Genomic DNA, 15,745 nt, shown 5'->3' on the forward strand with positions numbered 1-15,745 from the left:
GTGCAGTGGAGGACCACCTACTCGGTGGTCGACCGTCAGACAAACCATCCAGTGGTCAACCTTAAAATACAAATGTGAGGGCATCTCCAGCTTTGTGCACGCACGCTGTTTCCAAAGGCCCCTGTTTGCCCAATACCATGCCGAAAGGAACAGCTGATGCACTACAAATCTGCGATGCATGATGCTACCAGCGAAACTCCGCTACAGCTTCACCGAAACCGTCACCATCAGAGGCGCCGCCAAAGAGATTAGCAACATGGCCAGTTTAAAAAGCCTGACCGCTCTAACCTACATTCGTTGTAAGCGGTTAATGCAAAACTGATGAGCTCTTTATCTCTCCAGGACCTCCCTTGCGATCATGCCGGGTTCTTGTACGGTGGGAGGACATGGTACCTCTTCACGTGATCTTTCCTCGACCGGCAGTGCACTGCAAGGCGCCTCTCATCCACCTCCCCGGTGTTTGACAGCCGAACGCCGTACTCCAGCAGCCTCCTCACGTCCCTGGGTATGGGGCTCTGCCAATGGCTGTCCCACCAGGCGGGTGGGAGGAGTGGGGTCAGGGCGCACTGGTGTGGCTGGCGCCGGCAGCTGAGAGGACCGGCGTATCTGTTCCAGACGTGGCCCCAGCCGACCTGCGTCGAGAGCCCGTCGACCAACAGGTTGCTGTGGATGCTGCTTAGGAATGTGAAGTTGGCGCCTGAAGGCTCTTGGCCTGATCATACAAGGAAAGGGTAGCCTGATTTAGGTTGGAGTTTGAAGACTAGAAACTGAACAGAGTGCAGAAAATCAGGGCAGGTTCAATGTTTAAATACAAGGGATTTGTACCATGTCTGTTTGCTGCAGCCAGTGCTGCAATGAGTTGAGCGTAGGTCGTCCCCACACGACGATGTGCTCCAGTGACCACTGCGTATCTGGCCTGTGCAGCTAGGAAGAAATCAACAAATGCTACCCACCTTGGAGCTGATCCCCAGTCTCTTGATCGAAAATCCAAAGGCTGGCAGAGGAAAGGTCTTTAGTTCAGGGAACAAGATGCACAACTTTATGGATGCAAGAGTATACACACAACATTCCTCAAATGCCTTATGCTAATGATTGTTGATCAAAATAAAAGCAGTGAAAATTTGTTTTCCAAGGCCAAACCAGAATTTTTCTTACAAGAATCAATAGTGCTATGTCCAATGTCTATGACCAAGATAATTTTTGAAACGGTAGTGGATCACTTTACAAAGACATTCGCATTTCCAGGTTGCCTCATGCACATCTTGCAGCTAATGTACATATGTCAATCCTATCATTAGCAAAGAAATATTCCATTATATTCCTTCTATAAAGCAGGTGAATCTTTCTCTTAAAAAGGGAATACTGCAGTGTGTTGCGGCTCTATGCACACACTACAAGTACAATTATTTTGTTGCAGGAACCTTATATACATGCATGATATTGTCTAAATTTAACATTTATGGAAGAATGTGACAAACCAAAAACACAGCATAGAGACATGATTTGTCAAAATCAGTGCAGGATAAAATATGCACACGATGACTTTAAGAAATAAGCATCCATTTTAATTGGAAACATTGCCAAATTTGGGTGGCCAGCTCCAGACTAGCAAAATAGAGGTGTGTATTACTAATCTAGCAAATTTAGGAAAGATGTATATTTTTTTCATTTTCAATATAAATTATAAAATTCATGACAAAAGTCTAGCATAAAAAGGTTGCTCCAGAAAATTCTAGTAAGGTTCAGAAGCTGTAGAGGAAACACTAACAATATGCAGTTGTGTGAATATACCTTAGCATTTCCAACTATCTGTAGACCAGAAGTCTTTGTAAACAACTTGTAATCAAAATAAAGTACCTGCAAACAACCGCAGAATAAACATCCAACTTTTCAATATTTCCAGAAATACACAATCAATTGATTTAGACGAGAAATCTAACCAAACTTCATGGGTGCATGAAAATTTAATGAATCATCTAACCTCTGCAAACTCACTGATTTCTGACTTTATCTCCTTCACAAATGCTGGTGTGTCTGAGACCAATGCCACCCGAGGTGTACCCTTCGTACAGCAAATCTGTAGGGCTCTCTTAATACAAAGAACTGCAGCTTTTCTTGCTCGCACTGGCCTAAAACAACAATAAGATTTAGTTTTCAAATGTTCAAACATAAAAAAATGTGGAGAAGTCACTGTTCTAAAACATAGCCAAATATTGCCGGATTTGTCCTAACCGACCATCACCTAATATGCTGTTACACACCAGGTGCGACCCAACTGCAAATGCAGTGCCTTGCCTACTGCCAAGTGCTTTGTACAACACTAACAAGAGTTGTTAACAGATTGTTTACATGATAGATGGTGGACGTCCTCAATCTTAAAGATGAGTAAATGATACAAATTAGTCATTACAAACTATTCCAAAGTCCAAACATACTCAACTAGAGAGGATCCAACTTAAGATCAAAGAATTATAAATCAGAAAAGAAAAATACAAACCTATCCTAGGTCCCACTTACAATTCTGGTATAAAGAAGCATTTTTGGTGCCTATTGATGAAACAGATAATTTAACAGGTGAAAATCGCATAATGTCATTATTCTTTTGAAAGTGAGTAGACAACTTATAATAGTTTCATTCAATTTACGCAAGCACACACACAAGTGTGCCATACCTATTTGCCATCATGCGCATGTGCAAAACAATATCTGGATTCACACCTTTCAAAGCCCAGTTAACTGCTGCTTTGACTGTACTGGAAGGAGATATGATAGCTCGCATAAGTTCACCAAATGTGTTAGGCCTGGCATCCAACGAGTCTGGCAATCCAAAAAGGGCCGAGGCAGCAGCCTTCATTCTAGGATGAACATTCTTCAGAAAAAACTGAATCCCAACTGCATCTGTCGTGTCATCAAACCTAAAATTGTGGATAAGAACCATTGAGCATGCTTTTGATATTTAGTTTTTGTATGAAAAAAAACAGCTAAGTGAAAGAAAGCAAAGGAGCCGCACATAGAGTAACAGAAACAAGACAATAGACTGGTTACCTAAGACCTAAGAAATAAAAGATGAACATTAAAAAACTGGTTATCTAAACCCTAATTCCTTTTCCTCTGGATGTGCAAGATGTAGTAAATACCTCTATCATCTAGTGTAACTTTAAAGTAAATTAAAGCCCTAGAAAAATTATCTCCATTACAACAAAAACATGTCCAAGTCATGGCAAGAACGTATTCTAGGAAGTAACTGTAGTACTAACCAGATAATAGGATCCTTCCAGCTATTCCAGTCACTACACAGAACATTGGTCTCAAGTGGGTTTTCAAATATGTCCACTCTTATATTCAGATCTCGACCATATGTTCTAGCACAGTGATGTTTCCTCCACAAATGTTTGATTTCATGAATAGTGAACGAGTGGTTGGTATAAGAAATGTACTCCCCAAAAGGATACAATCCCCTGTGAGATAGGGAAAGGACCAGAAAAATGGTAAGTCACAATTAAACATTAACACTATATATGCAAGGAATAGCAAAGGATAGTCAACAAAATTTCTGAAGTTTCAGAGAGCTCAAAGCTTTCAACCTATCCCATAGTAATCATATCAAACATAAAGATGAAATGGAGATGAGTGTAAAGGCATATGCCTGGTCTGCCCGATGATTAAAGATCGATTTAACATGACACTCAAGGCTCCTGCTGTTAAGATCTTGTACATTTCATTGCCAAATCCAGCTTCAGACGCTTTCCCCAACACAAAGCCTTGTTTGCAGAATTCATGTGCAGGAAGTGTTCTCACTCTTTCTGCTCCTGGCAAGTTAATTGAATATATAAACGTTGTGCTCCTGAATGTAACTAGCAACTGAGTTCTCCATGCAAAACTAGAGACTTTGGCTGCAACAGTTGATTTATGACTGAACTATGTGATGTGCATATTAGTTGTACATTTCCATGCATGTAACGGGCACAAGTATGATAACTGGTAACATCTATCACACTTCTGAATGAATATGCATGTAAAGGGATGTTGTGTTGAATCACGTAAATCAATGTCTCAAACTATTCACACAAACAGCAGGAGATAGTTATTCAATTTTCAATTTTATCTAAAACATCATACATAAATAGTTTTGTGATATTATAGTTTTAGCTGGTTATGAAAATATACGCATCAGAATTAATGGTCCATGCTAGAAGTTTGGATACATTCCTTTTGTGGATATACAACAACTATGGATATATACCAAAACTCAGTTTGCTTAAACGTTCTATAAGACCTCTGTAAAATCGGTTGCAATCCTAATCCGAAATGGGGTAAAATACGACGGCAAGTGTTTAAGCAGACATCATTTCGAGCACTCTCCACTTCTGGCACTCTGAACAACATAAACACTATACATTAGTCGTCGTGAATCTCACAGAGCACATAAGTCAATTCCTTCATTAAGTAACTAGACTAAACACTTCCTCACTTCCCGGGCTACATCCCCAAGTTCCTTAATTAAGCACAGAAGTAACTACTGTCTTCGACAGAGCACGATCACAGATCTCTACCAGGCCATCCAATCAAATGACTTAACCATCACAATCTAATTCACCTATACGGCGCGTGATTAACAAACCATATCTCGCAGATAGAACGCAGTGGGTTGATGAACACGCAGCATTTCCAGGGGGCTAAAAAAATAGATGGATCAAATCAAGGGATGACCCGCTTCGTTATCGGAACACACCGTGGAGCTCGAAGTGGCGCCGGATCAACTCGCGGACCCGCAGGCTGGCCAGCTCCGGCGAGCCCCGCCCCGCGCCCGCGGCCTCCTCCCCCATCCTCTCAACCGACGCGCACGTGGCCCCGTCCCCAACGACCGGGGCATCCCCGACCCACGCATCCTGCTCCGCGGAGGGCGAGTCCTCGGGGAGCTCGTCGGAGAAAACGCGAGCGCGGGACGCGGTTGAAGTGCTTGGGGCTTTAGGGCCGTGGCGGTGCTGGAGTAGTACGAGTAGGATGAGGGCCGCCGCCGAGAAGGTGGCCACGAGGAGGGCTCGCTGGAGGAGACGCGGAGGCACGGGCGAGCGGGCCCCGCGCCGCCACCGCGCCGGCACCGGCGGCATGGGGAACGGGCGTCGCCGTCGCCGCGGACAGAGCGGGACTGGACTGGACCGGAGCACGGATAGCACGAGGCCCGGTCCGCTAACTATTTTTTAATTGATATAAGAGTCCGGTAACGTGTTGGGTCGGGCCTCAACGGCTGAAGAGCATGCTGGAAACAATTAGGCCCAGCAGAATTTGGAGCGCCGACCGCTTATTAATATATTTTGTGTTCCTCTCAAAATAAAAAAAAACGAAATCTCTAAACATCTCTCAGTTGCTTTTTAATTTTCGCCGGTATTTAAACGGTTGTGAACACTTCAAAAATTGTGCTTCGCACCCGTCCGATGCTCACTATTGGAAAAATTTTCATGCAAATCATGAAGAGTTTGGCAATGAAATTAGAAATATAAGATTTGCATTGAGTATAGGATGAATCCTTTTGGTAGAAGGAGCACCCACACCATATGGTCAGTGATCCCAACTATTCACAACCTGTCATCGTGGTTTTCTATACTATAAAAGTTGAAACATTTGAAACCGTTTCTCACCAAGAATTAATCTATCCACCCTCTCACAAAACACATCTTAATGGCCCACATGTAAGGGCTAAGTGATTGACAGGAACCTTGGCAGACCCAAAACCCCCCTCCCGCCGGTTGATTCCGTCGGAGTCAAAAAAATTTCATCACCGTGAGTTTCTCTACCCATCTTTGTGCTTGTCTTCCCTACGTCGCTCGTCATCCTCGCACGTAGTGATTGCCTTCCATACAGCATCTCCAATTTCATGATTGCTTTCCATACAGCATCTCCAATTTCGTGATTGCTTTCCATACAACATCTCCAATTTCGTGATTGCTTTCCATACAGCACTCCAACATCCAATTTCGTGATTGCCTCCCATACACCAGGTGCCTACCCTCATAGGCCAATTTTTTGGTCGAGTGTATATACATAGAATTGCTTAAGATTGACCTGCTTAGCCTGTCACGACACACAAGAATTTGCTCTTCTGTCCCTCATAGGCCAATTTTTTACTATTCCTATTATTATTATTAACTACTTTTTTATTTAGTGGTCGACCCCTAATGTGCTCTTACACCACCATTGGTTTTTATTTGGATGTCTTTTGCATAAATTTCCGGTGTCTGTAACTTGTTCGTTTGAGGAAGAATTTCATTGCTTGAACTTTTGGTGCTGATTGAATATTTTCAAATTTTTAAAAAGATAAAAGCATTTAAATCAACAACCAAAAAATTTGAATTCTGATTTTGGTGCTTGTTGAATACTTTCTCTTGATTTGCACGCAAGGAATTGTGCATGCATGCCGCCAACATGTATGTAGGATGTAGATTGACCACAAGATTTAGTAAAGTTAAGAAAGTATTTGGAATCAACACGAATTAGGAAAGGACGTGATCGGCCAATCAATCCTGTCAATCAACTATCCATTTTCCATATCATTTTGAATCAACACGAATAAGTAAGGAAAAGAAATGAGCGATCAATCAATCCTGCCAATCAATCTTTTTGCCTAATGTACCCTCAATCTTCCCATTTGTCCTATACACATTCCTAATTTTATTTATTGTAATTTTGGAACTGTCGATATTTTGATTTTGAAAATAGAAATATACCTGATTTTGAAAATAGAAATATACCCCCGGTCGGTGTTTACCGTCAGGCCTGCTCAGGGATACCCTTAGCAGTAAGGTTTATAGGTAGGGATCGACTGCTCTGGAACTCGATGGTGCAAGGAACACAAAGATTTAGACAGGTTCGGGCCGCGAGTTGCGTAATACCCTACGTCCTGTATGGTGGTTTGTATTGCCTTAGGTGTTGATGTCTTTCGAGGGGGTCCCTGTCCGCCCTTATATATCCGGGGGGACAGGGTTACATAGAAAGTCCTAGCCGAGCACAGTAGGAACCCTACTACAATACAATCGGGTAGTTTCCTTTGTACTACAACTAGTTCTACGCCTATTCGGGTAGTTACAAAAGAGGTAAGATACATCCATGAGCTATCACTTACTCTAGAATATTCTATGCCTACAAGCAGTCCCGCTGCCCCGGGTCTGACACCCCCATCTTCTCCTTTGGAATCGTCAAAGTTAGGAAAATATTTGGAATCAACACAAATTAGGAAAGGATATGATTGGGCAATCAATCCTTTCAATCAACTATCCATTTTCCATATCATTTGAAATCAATACTAATAAGTAAGGAAAAGAAATGAGCGGTCAATCAATCATGCCAATCAATCTTTTTGCCTAATACTAGGTTCGTGCAACGGGCATCGCAATACATAGAGTATGAAAATATATTAACAACAAAATATTTTGAGCATTCAAGGGGCATCAAATACAGAAAATAACAATATTTTGAAAACTTTTACAACCACACACCTGAACAGCTCTACAACTTCAGATCAAAATTCTCCAATGTTAAAATAGGGTAAAGTTGATATTAAAAAATAATGAAGATTAATCGGTTTGCCTAATCCCAAAGGATAAAAAAGAACTCTAGCAAAGATTTCATCAAAATGGACTTTGTACAAGACGTATATGAGCCAGTCTGATCAAGATTTATGCTATGTGGTTGTTGCTACTTCCAGTTTTGTTTCCAGTGTGCTGCACCGGTACTGAGCTTCGGTGATTGCAAACTTTCAACATCAAGCAGCAATCTTGCTCAGTACTTTCTAAGCACACGGCAGCACAGTAACATGATTTAAACAAATAAGACTAAGTTTGTGAAACCATGTTGCAGGTTAATCCGACCAAGTCTAGCTCTGCACAGAATTGTAGGTCTTGACTGCAGCAAAATTATGTTGACTGCTGCTCATAAAACGATGAGGAGTCTATTAAAATGAATTATATTTAATCAAAATTCACCTTGATGTCTTAAAATATACCCACCTTATGCATTAGCCATGTGAGGAGTTCAGTCCATTTCAAATCTCCTATGGCAATAATAGTATATCAAATTGAGTAGATAAAAGAGCAATCTGTAAGTGCTAAAAGCTTATCAGCATCATCTATATTGTGGATTATCTATGTCCTCTGTTTAGCAACTGCACTAATAGCTATTGGTATTACTATTTATTATTCTGTACTCTATAATATAATAGCTATTGCATAATAATATTTTTAAATATAATTATTTTTTAAATATATGATATTGTTAAATATAATTGTTCTTTAAACACATGCCTGTGGCATGTGCACATGCACTAGTATCACAAACAAAAGTATCTTTTAGAGAAAATTAGGTAGGCTAAAATTAGTTTCGCCTAACGAAAGTTCAGCTTAGTTTCATAGCCCTTTTTCGATGGAACTTACTTATTTGGCCACCAACAAATTTTGTTTAGGTTCCGGCCCTTCCATCCATTCCATATCGAGTTGTCGTGGGCCAGCACATAGGGCGCGCACAAAAAAGACCAAAGGAGCTGTTAATGGTCCTTAATATTATAGTTGACTGTCAGCTTTTATAAAGAATAGTCACAAAACAAACACCAAATTAGAAATAGGAATTTAATTCTAATAATTTTTACAAGTTATAGTGAATCGCTGTTTATAGGAGACTGTGTCTACATACGGAAGAAAATTATGCTTAAATAAAGGGAAAACCACATTTTAGAGCTGTTGCCACAAAAATTTGGGGTGGTGAATCCTGCTGAGCACGACACACTAAGGCCTAGAAGCTCTGCTTATCTCCAGTTTTTAAACGGTTGCGAACACTTCAAAATTCGTGCTTCGGCACCCGTTTGATGCTCGCTAGTAGAAAACTTTCGATTCAAATTATGAAGAGTTTGGCAACGAAATGAGAAATATAATATTTCCACTGAGTATGGGATAAATTCTTTTGGTGAAAGAAGCAACACCCATAGTCCATGGCTAGTGATCCTAACTATTTATAACCTTCGTGGTTTTATTGCAAACATAAGTACCTTTTAGAGGAAATTAGTTTCGTGGCTCTAATAAAAGTTCAACTTAATTTCTTGACCTCTTTTTTATTGAACTTGCTTACTTTGCCAAAAATAAATTTGGTTATGATTCTTGACCCTTCCGTCCATCCCGTATAGATCTGGCCTGAGCTAGCACATAGGTCGTGCGCAAAAAGACCAAAGTAGCTGTTCATGATCCTTAAATATCATAGCTGACCGTTAACTCCTATAAAGAATAGTGATAAAACAAACACCAAACTACAAGTAGGAGTTTAATTCTAATTGTTTACACAAGTTTTGGTAAATGCTGTTTAAAGAAGACTATGTCTGCACACGGAGGGAAACCGTACTCAAACAAAGGGAAAACTACCTTTTAGAGCTGTTGCCGCAAAATTCGAGGTGATGAATCTTGCGGAGCACAAGCTAAGGCTTGGGACCTCTGTTTATCTCCAGTGTAGGTTCTGCTTTCGAGATTCGCAGCCTATCAGTCAATTTGACCTGTGTTGCCGCAAAATCTGACAAGATGAATCTTGCGGAGCACAAGTGCACGACATGCTAAGGCCTAGCAGTTCTGCTTATCTCCTATGCAGGTTATGCTCTTTAGGATCAGGGCATACCAGTTAATTTGACTTGCAATTAACAAGAAAAGAGAAATTTAAACAGGAAATTTATGGCTCGTGTTTCGAATAGTTCCATAAAGTGATACCGGTCATTTATTTAGTCCAATACGCCAATATGATCATCGGCTATAGAGTCGATTCTCCTATGACAACTGGACTTAAAAATGAACTCAATCATAAAGAAACGTATCTAGCTTATTAAACTTAATTTACCGTCATCATTAGGTAGATTGGACCTAACTGAGATAGCGCTAACAGCTAGGGTGACAAATTAAATAAAACTTACCAATAAATCTAATTATAAAAGATTTTATTCTCAAATCGTAACTGTGATCAGCTGAGGTAGCCGATTAACAACTCAAGCCATAATAGATCGATTTGAGCCAACAATGAGCCTAGCTTAATCGTGCCACTAAAAGGTCGGACCTAATCGAGATAGCGAGACTAGACCAAACAAGTCAACTGATAAGATTGACTATGACACGGTAGAAAATTTGGTCAATGAATTATAAAAATGAAGATCACTAACCCTTTCAGCTTTCACGATTCTGCAAGAAAAATATTAGATAATAGTAGATAGATATCTGATCAACGTTGGATAAATTATGAAATCTAATAGAAACTCATAAAAAATCGGACCTAACCGATACGTCCTTATGAGAATTTATTAGAAATTGATAAATGGTAGATAAACTAAAGAAATTTTGTATGGATGATTAAAGCTTAGCAAATTTGATAATAGGGATACTTACGAGCAAACTAGAGGTCGGACTGAATCAATGCAATCCTGTTCATCGAAGAATATATGGAGTTATATACTCTACTCCTACTCCTAGGGCTTGGTGTGATGCCAAAAAGTTGTATTGATTGATGGATGTCTTTACAAAACCGTCGTCTCTAAGCAGCGGCAAAGGTGTTTAGTTGGTGATTATTTGACTCCAGTCCAGCATTATTGCCCATGCCCTATAATAGACGACGGCCTGGTCTTCGACCCTTGATGCTCACGTGTCTGTGCCATACATATACGGGTACTCTATATATAGGGGTGCCGGATGCCGTCGCACCTGACACCATGCGCACCGCCGCCTCTCAACAAAAACCTAACGGCCGTCCCCTTCGCGCGGATCTCCGATCCATCCAGGCTCCTTGCATGGCGGCGACGCAGCGCGCCGCCGGCTCTAGCCAAAGGGCGCCGATTCGCGCACGCCTGGTAAGAAGCTAGCCTCGTGTTCGTTCTTCTCAAGCCGAGATGGTGCTTGCTGGGGTTATCGCCACCATCGTTGTCGAAGCTGATCTGATCTATCTATCGTTGCCCCTCGTTGGTGTGCGTGTGCGCAGGTCGGCGGCCATCGTTCGCGCCCCTCGCCGGACGAGGTCCACATGTTATACCACGGCAACAGCCGCGTCGCCCAGCCCTCAGATGTGCTTCGGCCGGCAGCATGATGGACGGTGCGCGCGATCCATCCTTTAATTTCTGCCTTTCTTGTTTCTGCCTTTTCGAATGCAGCAACAAATTAAACTACATTAGCGATGTTAACGCGGGGTGACTGACCTGCTGTTTGAGACCGTCAAGAACAAGATCAAGCTCTTTTGTGCTCGAGGACACGTTCACCGGATCGGATCTACATCGAGGACGCTGTCGCGCTGCTGGCCAGTGCTGCCGTGGCTTCTCAACCTGGTGTGTGTGTCGGTGGATGATTATTGGAGCTAGATCTGTTCAGTTTTTTTTCGACACGAGGCTCACCCCATATTACTAGAGAACGGCGATGTGTTCAGTTTTGATAACCAGATGTCGATGTTTACGTATATTTTATTTATTGACCTTTTGCGACGGAGTTAGGCCATGCTGATGTCGAAAATAATGGCTTGTGTTCCCGTGTTTATTTGTAGATGCCGAACAGCAGTACAAGGAGTCAACCGGGCTCGCCTTCAGATGACGACACTACAGTCGCCATTCATTTCCGTCGAGAAGATCCGCTCCATCTCGCGGGTAAGTCACCATCACTAACGCTGCTGCTGGCCTTCATCTGGCATATCGCTCTCACATCTCTCTCACTTAAATTTTTTTGGATGTAGCAGGAGAAGCCGGCAAGCTCATGCGTCCGTGCAACACTGCCACCACCACCCACTCTACCACGGCCTCCATGAACCTCGAAGAATCAGGGTCACAATCTGATCAGGTACTTAAAAGAATTATTTTGCTCTGATCCTATTCCATCACCAAAGTTGACTGCACATGTTTGTAGAAATTTAGAACCGCCGAGTACTTCGATTAACAACACCTAAATAACATAAGCACAACTTAAATAACATGATCATTAATCATCAAAATTTTGACCGGAAGCAACCATAGACATGGATCCAACCATCCCACTTGGTGTAGTCATTCCCAGAGTCATAGAAGAATGTAGATCTTATGGTAGATCACATCGTCCTTTGGAACTCCACCTTGTTTGCCCGAGGATGGTGATGGTGAGTCGGCAGCGACCTTCAAAGCGCTCTAGCATCACCATGGATCGAGGCATGTAGAGTTGCTTAGGTTTTTTTTTTTGCTAGGTTTTAACATAGTTCTTAAAAGTGTCAGGCAACCCCTTTTATTTAGGCTGGGCGACCTGGGGCCGTAACCATTAGTTGGTTGCGCCTCCGATCAAGGTGTGGAAATAAACTATCTTCAACGGTTTGTGTTGCCATAAATTCTATTATCATTAGAGTTGACTTTGTGTACTATTCTGTTGTAGTTGTAAATACATGATCTTTTCAAAGATCCATTATACTCTTGAAATTCTACAAAAGTGGAAACAACTTATTATGAGGAAAAACCAATCCGAATTCTGGATCGGAAGACTCGAGATATAAGGATTAAAAGCATCAAGTTTTGTAAGGTTCAGTGGAAGAAATATTCTCAAGACGAAGCTACATGGGAATAAACAGATTGTTTAGAAGCTAAATATCCTGAGTGATAGCTGTTTAAGTCTATCGCTTGTATCTTACTTTATGCAATTTACCTTTATTGCTTTAGGTTTGCCTTGGCTTCCAAGTTGATGACCCTTGGCAACCAAGTAGAATTTTGCTTTAGCACTTTAGTCGGTGGGTAGCTCTGTGATGTAGAGCACTGCTCGGCAGCTGCAACCCTTCTATCCAAACACCTCATTTTGCAATTCAATCAAGCGGCCTCATGGTCAAGCTAACCTCTGGCCTTTACCCTGATTGTGTGTTCTACTAGGCAACAATTGGTACCAGAGCCTAGGGTTCTAGCACTCCCCAGTCGCCGCTCGCCGATGCTGCCAAGGCCGTTGCCGCGGGCGGCGAGGAGATTGCCGCCACCGCTGTGCAGGCACGCCTCAAGGTCGCCGAGGCAGCTGCTGCTCAGGCGGCGCAGGCAGCCAAGGATGTAGCGGTCGCGGCCAAGGCTGCGGTGGAAGCAGCTGCCATGTTGAGCGGAGATCAAGGATGAGGAGGAGGCGGCGGAGGAGGAGGAGCATGTCGAGGGATCACGCAACCCGAAGAACCGCCAGCGCTGCGGATCGTCGTCTTCGCCATGGCGTTGCGGGCAGCTCGACGCCGACACGGATCGTCTTCACCGCCTACCACGCCGCTCGCACCGAGCGCTTGCCGCAGAGCGTGGGCAGCATCTCTGGCGGAACAGAGCGCAGAATGGCCACCAGAGTGAGGCAGTCGTTGCGGTACTCCACCCCCTCGTCGGGGTATAGCTCGATCACATACCAGATTCCAGCCGCCTCCATGTTCACCTACATCAACATCGCCCACTCTTCATAGGATGGCAACGTTATGGCAGTTGACTCACCAGCCCCAGCGCTAGTTGCCCCAGTTCCAGAGGCTCCAGCACCTACCGCTGCTGGGGGAGACGACCCGAATGACTCCGGGGATGGCAGTGATGGAGATGACAGTGATGAGGAGGAGGACAACGACGGACAAGGCGACAACGACAACAGTGAGGTCAATGGCGCGGCAACAAAAAGGGAGCTTTGTTGCGTATGGACTTCAGATGAGGAGACCGGCCACTTTCCTATGCTGCTGAAGGATGTGCTCAGCGAGTTGTGTAACAATGTGGCTCCTTATTACCACACGAAGTGCTACATCAACCCCGTACTCGGCGAGTACTACCTCACTCGCGTCCACGTCAGAGTTGCAGATGGTTTTCGAGGCAGGATGACCGTCTCGGCGCATGACTCCGATGGACCTCTACCCACCTACTACGACTCCGTCAGCAGTGCAGCCAGGAGGGCTCTATGGTCTCTCTGCCACACCAACCGCGAGGACCTACAGGCAACGGAGTACCGCCACCTTCCTTGTCGTGCTCGTGGGATTGAGGAGACAGTGATGACTCTTGGAGGTGAAGAGGAGAGCAGTGTCAGCATCCTTGCTTGAGCTACTGCAGCGCTCAACACGGATTTGGAGGGTGTCACCACTGAGTTGGTTCGGACTCAGGACAGGTTGATGGAAGCTCACGATAGGATTCATCAGCTTGAGGCCCAACTTGCTGGAAGGGCGCCACCGCCTGCACAAGAGGAGGAGCCTCCCTTCCCTGCTCTATCACCGCCATGCAAGAAGCATCATTTTGGCAACATCACCAATCTGGAGGACTAGGCTTCTAGGCTATTAGGCTGGTTACCCCTTTTTATGTCTTGTTTCGCTAGTACCGTTCCTGCGAGGACGACGATGATGTAATAATGCTTGCTTTGTGGACAAGTTCTTGTTTTGTTTTGTTTAAACTTGGTTTGGTTTAATAAAATGTTTAAAACCCATTTTGGGTTCATATCTTGGTTCTCTTCTACTTTATCTATCTTATCAGTTTAGCACTTTTATCCAAATTCATTTCTCTAATAATCAGATGGTAAACACCAGGTCAGAAGGAGGGCAGGATATTCCTAGCACAAGGCGTGCACACATAGTCAATCAACAAAATCCACTGCGACCTCCACCACCCAATCCAACCATGGAACAATTCTTGGCAGCTCAGATGCAGCTTTTGCAGAACCTCACCACCGCTGTAGCAAATATGCAAGCACAGCAGAATCAACAGCAACCTCATGCACCCCAGCAACCAAGAGATAAGCACAGGGAATTCATGAGTCACCATCCCCCAACATACTCCCACTCTGTGGATCCAGTTGATGCAGATGATTGGCTGAAGGTGATTTCTAAGAAACTGGATATCACTCAGTGCAATGACCGTGAGAAGGTCTTGTATGCCTCAGGTCGTCTGGAAGGATCTGCAGCAGACTGGTGGGATGCTTACACTACTGCACATGCTTATGCCAACACTATCACTTGGGATGAATTCAAGAACAGTTTCCGTGAGCACCATGTCCCTGCTGTGTGATAAAGCTCAAACAGAAGGAATTCTTGGCTTTGAAGCAAGGCAACATGTCAGTTAGTGAGTATAGAGACAAATTCACGCAGTTGTCTCGTTATGCGCCCAATGATGTTGACACTGATGCAAAGAGGCAGGATCGTTTCTTGGATGGTCTGATAGGGCCACTCAACTATCAGCTGCAGAGTCACACCTTCCCCAATTTCCAAACACTATTTGATGAAGCTATTGGTTTGGAAAGCAAGCGCAAGGAGTTGGGAGAACAAAAGAGAAAGTTTCAGTCTTAGGGGCAATCTAGCATCAACACTTGCCCCCGCCACAGCTCTTCTCACGGTTTTCCATCTCGTTCTGGAGGACAAGGTGGGAACTATCAGCAGAATCAGCAGAGTCAGCATACCCAGCAGCAAACACAACATTTTAATTAGTAGACTCAGCGCACTCCCAACCAGCAACAGAATCGTTCGAACAACACGTCAGGAGCACCAGTCCGCAACAACAATCCAGTGCAACCCAATGGCTATTTCAAGTGTGGTGAATTGGGACATTATGCCAATAATTGTCCCAAGCGCAATGTGCAGACTCCCCAGAACCAGAGAAACAATGGGCAAAGGCAGAATTCACAGCAACCATAGCAGCAGCAGCAGCAAGCCAGAAACAACAACCAAACTCCACAGGGCAACAGAGGCCAACAGAACTATATGCGTGGCAGGGTGAATCATGTGACTGCTGAAACTGCTCAAGAAGCTCCAGATGTTGTAT

At 43.6% G+C, this 15,745-nt stretch overlaps 1 protein-coding gene across 2 annotated transcripts; it reads right to left on the reverse strand.

Moving 5' to 3' along the window:
- Position 1: 1 nt before the first annotated feature.
- LOC120686262 lies at positions 2-5,164 on the reverse strand. Of its 2 annotated transcripts, none has more exons than XM_039968451.1 (8): positions 4,733-5,164; positions 3,647-3,803; positions 3,258-3,458; positions 2,673-2,915; positions 1,982-2,129; positions 1,792-1,857; positions 826-994; positions 2-712 (listed from the first exon to the last, which is right to left on the reverse strand). In XM_039968451.1, exons 1-8 carry the CDS (start codon positions 5,109-5,111, stop codon positions 357-359), a joined length of 1,719 nt encoding a protein of 572 aa, XP_039824385.1. In that variant the 5' UTR covers positions 5,112-5,164; the 3' UTR covers positions 2-356. The 2 variants fall into 2 exon arrangements, with proteins under 2 accessions (XP_039824385.1, XP_039824384.1); XM_039968450.1 differs by having other exon boundaries at positions 3,647-3,809.
- Between the last annotated feature and the right edge of the window lie 10,581 nt (positions 5,165-15,745).

The sequence above is a fragment of the Panicum virgatum genome, chromosome 8N, assembly GCF_016808335.1.
Source record: "Panicum virgatum strain AP13 chromosome 8N, P.virgatum_v5, whole genome shotgun sequence".
NCBI classification, from domain to species: Eukaryota; Viridiplantae; Streptophyta; class Magnoliopsida; order Poales; family Poaceae; genus Panicum; species Panicum virgatum.